General features: G+C 44.6%; 1 protein-coding gene across 2 annotated transcripts in view; it reads right to left on the bottom strand.

Annotated features, from left to right (window-relative positions):
- Positions 1–12,996, bottom strand: part of XPO7 (exportin 7) — a 58,154-nt gene that overhangs the window by 16,612 nt on the left and 28,546 nt on the right. For both annotated transcript variants that reach the window (XM_060786991.2, XM_060786992.2), the window contains exons 12-19: positions 11,978–12,171; positions 10,366–10,471; positions 9,143–9,278; positions 5,584–5,657; positions 5,099–5,179; positions 3,165–3,228; positions 1,149–1,257; positions 795–901 (exon numbers count right to left, since the gene is read on the bottom strand). In XM_060786991.2, coding sequence (XP_060642974.2) covers positions 795–901; positions 1,149–1,257; positions 3,165–3,228; positions 5,099–5,179; positions 5,584–5,657; positions 9,143–9,278; positions 10,366–10,471; positions 11,978–12,171 — 871 coding nt within the window. The remainder of the gene's footprint in view (positions 1–794; positions 902–1,148; positions 1,258–3,164; positions 3,229–5,098; positions 5,180–5,583; positions 5,658–9,142; positions 9,279–10,365; positions 10,472–11,977; positions 12,172–12,996) is intronic.

Below are 12,996 nucleotides of genomic sequence, written 5' to 3'. Positions count from 1 at the left end.
TATTATTATTATTAAACACAACAAGATGAGTCCACAGCAGACAAGATCACTCTGCTGGCTGTTGTATTGGATCACACGTCGGACACTTCCCAAGTGTCTAGGACTGTGTGATGTATCAGCGAATAATGCGTGCAGATCCCAGTAAGGTGGCCTTTTGCAGCTGGTAATCTTGTCAGCGCCGATTGTGTTTAAGTGCAGGCCAAGGTCTTTAGGCACTGCACCCAGTGTGCCAATCACCACACATTATGATAATAATTATAATTATAATAATTATAATAGAATCATAGAATTATAGAGTTGGAAGAAACCTCGTGGGCCATCCAGTCTAACCCCATTCTGCCAAGAAGCAGGAATATTGCATTCAAATCACCCCTGACAGATGGCCATCCAGCCTCTGCTTAAAAGCTTCCAAAGAAGGAGCCTCCACCACACTCCAGGGCAGAGAGTTCCACTGCTGAACGGCTCTCACAGTCAGAAAGTTCTTCCTCATGTTCAGAGTCAGTGTTATGAGTCAGTCTTAACATCTCTCATTCAGATGCTGAAGGACCCACTCTCCCAATTGACCCACTACCCTAGCCAAGAGGGAGGGAAGGTGCTTCTAAGAGGGAAGGATGGATGCTCAAGTCCACAGAGTCTATGCTATTAATGCCTGGTCTTTAGGTTGAGGGAAATGAACCCCACAAAGACTACAAACTGCAAAAGTGTGTGTGGGGGGGTCCTCTAAAACTATGCCCTCAAGGAGATGGACTGAAGACATATGAATGCGTGTGAGGGAAAGAGGTATCACTCCTTACTTTGGCCTCCTGCTCATTGAAAGTGTTGGTGCTGAACATCTGGGCCACGGTCTCAAAGGCGGCTGTCAGGGGCAGCATGAACTGCTCGTACTGGTCCTCATCCTCCCCTGGAAGAGAGGTGGAAAGACGTTATCTTCTCCAGTGCTTTTCAAACACACACAAGGCCTCTGGCTCATAGCCACAGACTCACCTGACAGGGCCTTTGATTACAATGATGACAAGGACACAAGGCCACATGGACAGATCTTACACTAACAGACTTCCCTCTTTTACAGGAAGTGTAATAATGATTTCCCCACCCAGCTTGACCATAAAGGGCCCAGCTCATGGGGCAATCAAAATAGGGTGTAGTACCAAGGTCAACCATGAGGAGGCGCCCAAGAGATGTGTAGAAGGTTGTCCGGCATCTCATGTCGCTCAGGTTGGACTGATTGTTGATGCCCAAGAAAGAAAAGTGCTCACTCTGCAAAGGAGCAAAAGAAATATAACTATGGTCCATTATTACTATTAGTAGTAGTATCCTGCTTTTTTCTCTCTAAACAAGAGACTCAACGTGACTTACAATAAAACCAATACAATATAATGGAAAACCTAAAAATATACACATGTTAATATTGAGTTAAACATGAACAGTATTAAAAACAAAGTGTTTAAACCTTTAAAACCAATTAAAAACCCATTCATAGCCTATCCATGCCTTCTTTGTCAGAATATACAAATTATCTAGGTATTATCTAGCACTGGGATTGTAGCACAGCTGGCTGAGTGTCAGCTGCATTAAGATCACTTTTGACCAAAAGGTCATGAGTTCGAAGCCAGCTCGGGTCGGAGTGAGTTTCCGACCAATTGTGTAGCTTGTTGCCAACCTTTGCAACCCGAAAGACAGTTGCATCTGTCAAGTAGGAAAATTAGGTACCACCTATGTGTGGAGAGGCTAATTTAACTAATTTACGAGGCCATAAAAAAGACTCCAGCAAAGCATGGGGAATGCAGAAGTACTTCATCAGTGTCGCAGATGGACGGTGAAAGCGACAGCTCCCCTGGCGGCCAGAAAAGTTAAATAGCCTCTGACTGTCTGTCTACATCTGTTGTGTGTCTTTGGCACTGAATGTTTGCCATATATGTGTACATTGTAATCCGCCCTGAGTCCCTGCGGGGTGAGAAGGGCGGAATATAAATACTGTAAATAAATAAATACATTTTTAATTACAAATATGAGTCAAGCACTGAAAGGGTTAAGTGGACACAATAACTCAGCAAAAGCTGCAGTTCAATATAAGCAGGTGTGCCTGTACGTTAGGAGGCCTCAGTGTTAGTTCACCTCAGAGGGAGAAAGGTGTCAATCTGAGAGAGCCCTAAGAAGGAAAAAGGCCTCAGTGTGAGAAGGCCTGGTATGAGAAGCTTTGGTAAGAGGAAGCCCCAGGTTGAAGGTCATGTGTGAAGCTTCAATGTGAAAGCAGCTGTGTGTAAAAAAAAAACTACTGTGTGAAGCTCCTGTGTAACTTTGGTGTGAGAGGAGGCACTGTGAGAGCCAAGCTGTTTATCTGCATGAGAAAGAAGCCCAGCGTGGAAATAAAGACGGAAGTATAAAATAATATTTGTGTTATGGAAATCTTGTTCTTGTAAATAGTGCAACTATATTATTTTACTGCAAAGAAAAGCCTCCTATGGAAGAGACAGAATCATAGAATCAAAGAGTTGGAAGAGACCTCATGAGCCATCTAGTCCAACCCCCTGCCTAGAAGCAGGAATATTGCATTCAAAGCACCCCTGACAGATGGCCATCCAGCCTCTGTTTAAAAGCTTCCAAAGAAGGAGCCTCCACCACACTCCGGGGCAGAGAGTTCCACTGCTGAACGGCTCTCACAGTCAGAAAGTTCTTCCAAATGTTCAGATAACATTGGTCTGTGTGTTGTTGTTCTTTTTGTCACTTTTGGGTCATGCTGCTGCTAATAAGTTGCTCTGCTGTGCATTTATGAGGAGGGTCTTTTGTTAATAAGCCCACTCGCCCAACATTCCTCACTCTTGCCACAGCCCCAAGCACGGAAACTTCTCATTCCTTCAGCAGGCAACCTGCCTAGGATCTGGTCCTTGGTGCAGAACCCTGAGTGCCTCAGCGGCCAAGTCCCTTTGTCTCTTCAGTTTCTTTAATATGCAGCAGAATACTAACTCAACCCACCAGAAGGTCTGTTTGCCTCTTATTTTTTGACACAGTCTTGTAATTACTAAAACAGAGGTATCCCTACAGTGACGTCTGTCCTCAGCTCCTTCACAGCCAGCCAGGCCACATAGAAGTCGCCCCACATGCGCTAATGCAAATGCGCCATGACCAATCCCTGGGAGAATCACAGGAGGAGGTTTGCAACTTACGGTGTGATTGTTCAGCATGAACTGCACAGCGCTCAGTTTCACCAGTTTCCTCACGCTGCTGTAGGTAGAAGCCATGTTAAGGAAAGCACAAGGCAACCCCAACAGTCCCCAGTCTAGTAAGAAAACCAAAGCGGTACAAAGTGGCAATGGGACAAACAATGGGCTCTTTACAAAGAAATCCCCATGCCATTTGGAAGAGCTGAGGGCCCACATCCAGGACACTGGCCTGTCCAGTGTGGATCCCCTCCTCCATATCTCTTGACAGAAGATGGGATTCAGCGCAACTCTCCATCCACACACTAGTTGCAGCATCTGCTGTTATGCCATCACTGACAGCGCAATCAATGAGTGGGTTATCCTAAGCAATTTTTGGTGCTTTTTGAGCAAGATTGTAGCAAGGAGTCTTTGCTGGCAATACTTTCCAGTTACCTGGCCCAGGGTTGGTATGGTTAGCCCTTTCCCCTGGTCAAAGTCTGTATTTACTGCTAAACAGCTTGCTTTATCTTTAAAAAAAAATAAAGGTGTTTTACCCTACTTCCACCATCCACTCCTTCCCCTGGACATACAATAAACTACAGAAATTATATTTCTATAGTATCAGTCTTAATCCCAATTTTTCCACTCCACATTTTAATACATTCTCTAAATAATTCCTAACTGGAGGCCACATAATTATTGTAACATTTTGTATTTTGTCTATATTGTTCAGGTTTCAATTTGTTATTTTCACATTTAACATATTTACTAAACAATTATACCAATTTGTCAGATTCCACTTTGTTTTATCTTTCCATCCCCTCACTGAAACCATTTGCGCACCCACTATTAATTTGACATAACAATTTATAACAGTAGCAAAATGACAGTTATGAAGTAGCAACAAAAGTAATGTTATGGTTGGAGGTCCCCACAATGAGGAACTGTATTCAGGGGTCGCGGCATTAGGAAGGTTGAGAAACAGTGCTCTACCCCCTGCGGAGGTCGCCAGGGAATGTCAGAGGGGTCACGAAAGACCATCAGAAAACACAGTATTTTCTGTTGGCCATGGGGGTTCTATGTGGGAAGTTGGCCCAAATCGATTGTTGGTGGGGTTCAGAATGCTCTTTGATTGTAGGTGAACTATAAATCCCAGCAACTACAACTCTCAAATGTCAAGATCTATTTTCCTTAAACTCCACCAATGTTCCCATTTGGGCATATTGCGTATTTGTGCCAAGTTTGGTCCAGATCCATCATTGTTTGAGTCCATAGTGCTGTCTGGATGTAGGTGAACTACAACTCCAAACTCAAGGTCAGTGCCCACTAACCCCTTCCTGTGTTTTCTGTTGGCTTCTTTATGTGCCAAGTTTGGTTCAAAAGCAATCAATCCCACCCCCCACCCCCCACCCAACTGCACCACTATTCAAATTTGGGCATATCGGGTATTTGTGCCAAATTTGGTCCTGTGAATGAAAATGCATCCTGCTTATCAGGTAATTACATTATGATAACTAACAGGAGCAAAATTACAGTTATGAAGTAGCAAAATAATGTTATGGTTGGGGGGTCACCACAACATGAGGAACTGTATTAAGGGGTCGCGGCATTAGGAAGGTTGAGAAACAGTGCTCTACAGGATTTCCATCTTCTATGTACAAATCCTCAACTAATTTTATCCTCCTACTTTTGATTCATCTCAATGTTCTGCCTACATTTTCATCATTGTGATTAACAGCTTGCTTTATCACCCTCTTTGCACTTTTGCCCACTGAAGCTTTCCACTATCTCATTTGTCTGAGGTATATAGAGCCAATTACAACAATACAAAGTTATCAAGGCTTCATAGGGCAATGGATGCTGAAGGACACTTGATGGACCCATGAGAGAATAAGGAGGGCTTGGTGCTGCCCTGTTGTGACTGCCCAAACCCAGGAAAGCTCTGCCGAAAAGGATATCCAATGGAGAGGTCATTGAGAAGCTGTAGTGTCTTGGAGGTGATTGGCTCACACCGCCCCCAGTATTTCAAGTTGGTGATGCTACAAAAAGAGAAAGAGAAGGACAATGCAAGGAAGTAAGGAAATGGAACACACATAAAATACGAGCAAATGTCTCTTCTCCTCACCCATCTTTGCTTTTCCCCAGGTTAGAAAATATCAGCATGAAGCTGCTGATGATACAATTCTGTCCATGAGACAAATCTCCACTATTTGGCTCCCCAAACAATTCCAGTCCAAAGCCTCCTGCAGCAGGACCAGGGGATCCTGTGACTTTGGACCAAGACATCTGCTGAGGAATGGAGACACAGAGTTGGGCACGTCTCCAAAGCCCAATGGACTTGCAAGATGAGGCCCAGGACCTATATCCTCCAACTGGGGAGCCCTGACCTGCTGCCTCTTTGGAAGCCCCTTTCAAGCGCCCCACAGAAAGCAAGAGCACTTACATTTTCCCAATGAAGACACTCAGGACCATGGTCTCATCGTTCAGCCCAAGAACCTCTGAGAGCCGGCGGTAGAGCTGGAAGGGAAACAAAAGCCAAGCTCAGCCCTAGACATTGTTGAATATGACCTTATTTTTCCTACCAATTAACCAGTCACTTCCTCTAATAGGCCCCAGCCATAGACCCATGCGTATTATTGTTGTTGCCTGTTATAGCATTGCACTTAATTCCTGCCCCCCCTAGAATGTTTGAGCTTGCACTAATCTCAGCCCGGCCTTTTAATTGCCTTGAACATGCAGGATTACTTTTAATATATACTAGCTTGGGGACCCGGCGCTGCCCGGGTTATTTGGAATAGGCATTGTTTGTCTGTTCTGTAGTTTTAGTCTAGATCCAATGTCTATAGGTCTATGTACCAAGTTTGGTCTTGATCAGTCATTGGATGAAGGTCACAGCAGTGAGTGATGGTACTGCAAGTCCCATCATCCATGGTCCATCCTCCTCCAAACTGCAGTAGGATGTAGAATGGGTCATGGGGGCTGTGTGTGCCAAGTTTGGTCTGTATTGGTAATTGGAATAGTGTTGCTGTGGTCTCAGGAAGTGAGTGAAGGTACTGTAAGTCCCATCATCCATGGTCTGTCCTCCTCCAAACAGCACCAGGATGTAGAGTGGGTCATGGGGGCTCTGTGTGCCAAGTTTGGTCTTGATCAGTCATTGGATGAGGGTCACAGCGGTCTTAGAAAATGAGTGATGGTACTGCAAGTCCCATCATCCATGGTCCATCCTCCTCCAAACTGCAGTAGGATGTAGAGTAGGTCTTGTGGGCTCTGTGTGCCAAGTTTGGTCTGTATTGGTAATTTTCTGACACAGCCTCAGGCCTTTTCCTCTCCTCTCTGCCACCTCAGAATGTTGGAGTTTCGAGGCTGGCCAAACAGAACATATGCAAATTCTACCACAGTGGCAGCCAATCAGAATGCTGCCACATACACCTCCCTCCTGTCCTCCTTCCACATACAAACACTGACTTTTATTATATACACTAGCTTGGGGACCCGGCGCTGCCCGGGTTATTAGAGAAAGTGGGTAATGGCGGTTCTGTATGCCAAGTTTGGTCTTGGTTGGTCATTAGAAGAGGGTTGTAGCAATCTTCGGAAGGGAGTGGAGGTACTTGAAGTCCCATCATTCATAGTCTGTTCTCCCCCAACCCTCACCAGAATGTTGAGTTGGCCATGGGGGTTCTGTGTGCCAAGTTTGGTCTTTATCAGTCATTGGATGAGGGTCTCAGTAGTTTCACTAAGTGAGTGAAGGAACTGCAAGTCCCATCATCCATGGTGCATCATCCTCCAAACCGCACCAGGATGTAGAGTGCATCATGCAGACCCGGTGTGCCAAGTTTGCTCCTTATTGGAAATTGGATGATGGTTGCAGTGGTCTCAGGAACTGAGCGAAGATACTGCAAGTCCCATAATCCATGCTCGATCCACAGTCAAACCACACCATGGCGTAAAGTGGGTCATGAGAGGTCTATGTGCCAAGTTTGGTGTTGTTCAGTCATTGTTGAGGGTCGCAGCAGTCTCGGAAAGCGAGTAGGGGTACTTCAAGTCCCATCATCCATGGTATGCCCTACTCCAAACTGCAGTAGGATGTAGAGTGGGTCATGGGGGCTCTGTGTGCCAAGTTTGGTTTTGTTCGGACATTAGATGAGGGTTGCAGCAGTCTTGGGAAGAGAGTGGAGGTACTTGAAGTCCTATCATCCATTGTCTGTCCTCCTCGAAAGTACACCAGGATGTAGAGAGGGTCATGGGGACTCTCTGTGCCAAGTTTGATCTTCATCAGTCATTGGCAAGGGTCTCAGTGGTCTCAGGAAGTGAGTGAAGTGACTGCAAGTCCCATCATCCATTGTCAAATTCTTCCAAACTGCACCAGGATGTAGAGTGGGTTATGCGGGCTCTCTGTGTAAATTGTGGTCCTGATCCATCATTGTTGGCAGTTATAATGGTTTTAGGAAGGGAGTGCAGGTATTGCAAGTCCCATCGTCCATGGTGCATCCTCCTCCAAGCCGCACCAGGATGTAGAGTGGGTCATGGAGACTCAGTGTGCCAAGTTTGGTCTTTATCGGTAATTGGATGAGGGTTGCAGTGGTCTCAAGAATTGAGCAAAGGTACTGCAAGTCCCATAATCCATGGTCCATCCCCGGCCAAACCACACCAGGACGTAAAGTGGGTCATGAGAGGTCTATGTGCCAAGTTTGGTCCTGATCAGTCATTGGATGAGGTTAACAGCGGTCTCAGAATGTGAGTGGTAGTACTGCAAGTCCCATCATCCATGGTTCATCCTCCTCCAAACTGCAGTAGGATGTCGAGTGGGTCATGGGGGCTTTGTGTGCCAAATCTGGTCTGTATTGGTAATTGTCTGACCCAGCCCCCTCTGGCCTTTTCCTTTCCTCTCTTTGCCATCTCGGAATCTTGGAATTGAGGCTGGCCAATCAGAGACCATATGCAAATTTCCTTCTCATGTCCTTGTTTCTGCCATGAACTCTTTTCTCCACCAGGGGCTCCTATTGAAGCTGGCCAATCAGAGACCATATGCAAATAGCACCACTGCGGCAGCCAATCAGAATGTTGGAACTTTCAGGCTGGCCAATCAAAACGCTGGCACATACTCCTCCCGTCGCACCGCCACACTTTTGCCCTCCACATACAAACTTTCACCTTTATTATATGTATAGATAGATAGATATGTTATGGCAACAATTTTTATGCTTATATTGTTTTGTTAATCTTATGGTTATATCGTTTAATCTGTATGTATTGATGATGTTACTTGGAAACCGCTCTGAGCCCCCCCCCCCCCCCCCCGGAGATAGAGCAGTATATAAATAAAGGTTTATTATTATTATTATTATTATTATTATTATTATTATTCCACAGAGCTTGCAGTTCTTCCTGCAAGATGGCCGATGAAAGGAAGAAAGGGAAGCCTTGTGTTGTCTTTCCTGCTCCGAAAAACAGGGCCTCAATGCTCAGTCAAACTCTTGGAGGGGACCTCTTGGCTCTACTGTTGTTGATGCCGTTTGCTTGTGGAAGCCAAAAGGGCCAGGCCTCCCCTTCTGGTTTATAGGGGTCATTCAAAGCAGAAACACCTTCCTAGAGGAAGTTGCTTCATTTCTTTTCAGGGGATGTAAGGTTTTGCTGCTCACATCTATAGCAGGCATCATCACAGGTTGTGAGGTAAATTGGGAACTGAAGGAGCCCCCGGTGGTGCAATGTGCCCGCAGAACGGAAGACCAACAGAGTGGAGGTTCAAATCCAAGGAGGGCATGGATGAGCTCCCTCTGTCAGCTCCAGCTCCCCGTGCAGGGACATGAGAGAAGCCTCTCACAAGGACAGTAAAACATCAAAAACCTCTGGGAGTCCCCTGGGCAACATCCTTACACATGGCCAATTCTCTCACACCAGAAGCTGGAGATGGAAACTTTTATGGCAGGGGAGCAACTGGGGTCAATTGCAAGAGGCACACTTAAAATTACTAGTATTTTCAAAAAACGAGCCCCAGTGCTTACCTTAGAGGACTTCTGCACCTGATCGCCGATGTAGATTTTCCGGAACTGCTCAAAGAAGCTCAGCATGGCTAGCTCCAGCTTCTCATTGCCCGCCTGGGCCAGGCGTGAGTCTGTCAGGTTCATGAGCTGAAGGACCCTGGGGAGGAAGCAAGGCATTGGGGGAGTGAAGGGGGTTGGGTTCAGAACCAGGCTGCACAAAAACTAAGAGGAACCTGCAGAGTTATATTGGTTACTTACTGTATATACTCGAGTATAAGCCGAGTTTTTCAGCCCCTTTTTTAGGCTGAAACAGCTCCCCTCGACTTATACTTGAGTTAAGGTTATTTATTATTTTACTCTATTATTAGTATTATTTTATTACATGTATTAGTTTACTCCATTTATTATTATTTTACTGACACAAAAACACAGTATGTCACAGCAAATGAGATATATATGCTGGATTTCATATCACAAAATCGCACGTCGAACACTATTATTATCATTACATTTACATTATTTTTCTCTATTATTATTTTTATTACATCTATTAGTTTACTCTATTTATTATTGTTATTATTACATTTATTATTTTACTCTTTATTATTTTTAGTACATGTATTATTTTACTCTATTATTATTATATTTATTATTTTACTCTATTATTATTGGAGGGATACATAAGCATATTTACATTGAATAAGGTGAGAATAATGGTTTAATCAGAGTTGGACAGTCTTATCTTAAATTACAGTTTTTCGTGAAGAATCAAAAGTATTGAACCTATGGATGCCTTCTCACAACCTTTTGTTCAGCAGACTAAACATGTAGGTGTTTGTCTTGCTTTTGAACTGCATGTGTAGTTCCTGGCTTCTCCAGGGCTCCCTTCTGTGCCAGACATAGCTCCCAAGACAGTTTCTGCATTACCTATTTTTAAATCATGCGATCGGACAGAAACCTGCTTCTGTCCATCTTCGGAAAAAAATCTGCCGTGAATTTTCTACCTACTTTTAAGCGTCAATTTAACCACCACAAAGTTGATTAATCAGTTTTGCTTTAAATATGAAGGCGGGATTGTTTCAGGATAATGGAGCCTATGCCCAGAACTGCCTGGAGTCTGTCACAAAAGCACTAAGATTCTCTCCCTCTGCCTCCCAAGAAAAGCGTTCCTCAAGGTATTTCCAGAGCAGATATTTCAGATCCCTTCCGCAAAATGATTTTGAGAAGAAAAGGGCAGGTCTTACCGGCAAACCAGTTCACCATCCATGGCATCCTGCTCGTCTGTACTGGCAAACGACACCCGTCCCCCGATCACCGCCCCGATGATGTAGACCAGCCACGTCAGGCGCCCTGGAAGCGAGACAGACACAGGACTCAGCCTGCAGAAACGTCTTTATGAAAAGCTAAGGGTAAAAGACCTGAAGGATTCATTGCATTTGTGCAAGAAAGGAGTTCAAAGATGGAATGACTCTGCAGACATCTTGCTGCAAACCTGACACTAAAAGACCTTTTTTTTCAGCTCCCCTTCTAGACCTTCTCAAGGTTCATGATGCTAAAAAGCTTCCAGCTAGATGCATGCAAATGGGAACTGGAGAAAATAAGAGTATTTGTCAGAACTGGGTTGCTGTGAGTTTTCCGGGCTGTATGGCCATGTTTCAGAAGCATTATCTTCTGATGTTTCGCCCACATGTATGGCAGGAATACTCAGAGGTTGAGGGTTCTGTTAGAAACTAGGCAAGTGGGGTGTATATACCTGCGCAATAATGTCTAGGGTGGGAGAAAGAAAGAACTCTTGTCTGCTTGAGGCAGAATGTTGCAACTAGCCACCTTGATTAGCATTTAATGGTCTTGCAGCTTCAAAGCCTGGCTGGTTGCTTCCTGCCTTCCTCTGTTTGGAGGTATTAGCTGGCCCTGGTTGATTCCTGTCTGGAATTCCTCTGTTTTTAGTGTTGCTCTTTATATGCTGTCCTGATTTTAGAACAAAATCTGTCTTTTTTAATATTCTAATTTTAGAGTATTAAATTAAATTTTTTAATATTCTAATTTTAGAGTATTAAAAAACTCTAAAATTATGACAGTATATAAAGAGCAGCACTAAAAAAAAAGAGGAATTCCAGACAGGAATCAACCAAGGCCAGCTAACACCTCCAAACAAAGGATTCCCCCAGGCAGGAAGCAACCAGCCAGGCTTTGAAGTAGCACTCAAAAAACAGGAGAATTCCAGACAAGAATCAAACAGGTTCTGCCAACACCTCGAAACAAAGGATAACCCTAGGCAGCAACTAGTCAGGTTTTGAAGCTGAAAGGCCATTAAATGCTTATCAAGGTGGCCAATTGAAACATTTACACCTATCTCAAACAGAAATGAGTTCTTTCTCCCACCCTGGATATTATTCCATAGATATATAAACACCCCTAGCCTGGTTTTCAACAGACCCCTCAACCTCTGGGGATGCCTGTCATAGATGTGGGCGAAACATCAAGAGACAATGCTTTTGGAACATGGCCATACAGTCCAGAAAACACACAGCAACCCAGTGATTCCAGCCTTAAAAGTTTTCAACAACACATTCGTCAGAACTGTTGCAAACTGATTTATCATATATGGCCATCAATACTGACAGCCACTGATATTTCTGAATCAACAAACCCTCTGGAGATTCACACCAGATGTCTATGAAGATGAATAAATAAAGCTGTGTGAAGGAAGAGTATAGCGTCAGAGCAGACTGGGTTACAGGAGAAAGGAAGAGGAACCCGCTCACATTCTGCCTGGTAAGTGGGGCCAAAACTGCCTCCTTTGCTATAAGAGGGGAGCTGCTCCTGGTTTCCTCCTCCTCTTCAGGACTGACTCACCTTCCTGCACAGCGACATCCACAGGGATGGCAGTGGCGCTCTGCAGCAGCTCCTGGTAGGACTGGGCCGACTGGTCAAACAGCTGCACAAGGAGGGCACAAGTCTTCTCGTACTCACATCGCCCGATGGTGGAGAGCTGGTCAAGCTGTTGCTGCACCAAACCCGTGTCGTCCAGAGGGTCCTCCAAGCCGTCTCTGCACAAAGAGGAAGTAGCAAAGCAGGAACTTCATAAAAAACTTCTCTAGGAGTTCATAGCACAGAACCACCCACAGGGAGCCCGCAAAGCAGGCTTCGGATTTCTGTGGATTTACACCAGTGGTTCCCAACCCATGGGCCACTGCCCACGGGTGGACCGTGAGACCTAAAGTAAGGTCCGCGTGTGAGGGTGCACACCACCGTTGGAGGAGAGCAAGAGAGAGAGAGAGAAAGGGAGAGAAGGAAGGAGGCCAGCGCTATAGCCCTCACCCACTTGCAGCTTCGCCAGTGCCATTGGAGGAGAGCGAGGGACAGAATAATAATAATAATAATAATAATAATAATAATAATAATAATCTCCCATTGCCACACATCAGTTGTAAAAGCAGCCCTTTGTAAGAACCTGTTTAGTCCTGCAAAGTAACGATTATTATCATTACTACTACTACTACTACTACTACTACTATTATTTACTCCCATTGTTGAAGTGACTGACTTGACTTTGAAGGAACTGGGGGTGGCCACAGCCGATAGGGAGCTCTGGTGTGGGCTGATCAATGAGGTCATGAAGAGTCAGAAGCAACTAAACGAATAAACAACTCCAATTGTCACACATCAGTTGTAATGGGAAAGCAGCCCTTTGTAAGACCCTGTTTAGTCCCGCAAAGTAGTAGTAGTAGTAGTAATAATAATAATAATAATAATAATAAATAACCCCAGGAACAGGCCTAAAAATGAAGAGACCAATATTACTCATGGATTTTGTTAAAGCTCATGTAAAAAAAAGAAGGGGAGCGAGCCGAAAATGAAAAAACTATAAAAAG

Source organism: Anolis sagrei, chromosome 7 (assembly GCF_037176765.1).
Source record: "Anolis sagrei isolate rAnoSag1 chromosome 7, rAnoSag1.mat, whole genome shotgun sequence".
NCBI lineage: Eukaryota > Metazoa > Chordata > Lepidosauria > Squamata > Dactyloidae > Anolis > Anolis sagrei.
Note: the sequence above shows the minus strand (reverse complement) of the source record. Positions and strands in the feature narration are given on the sequence as shown.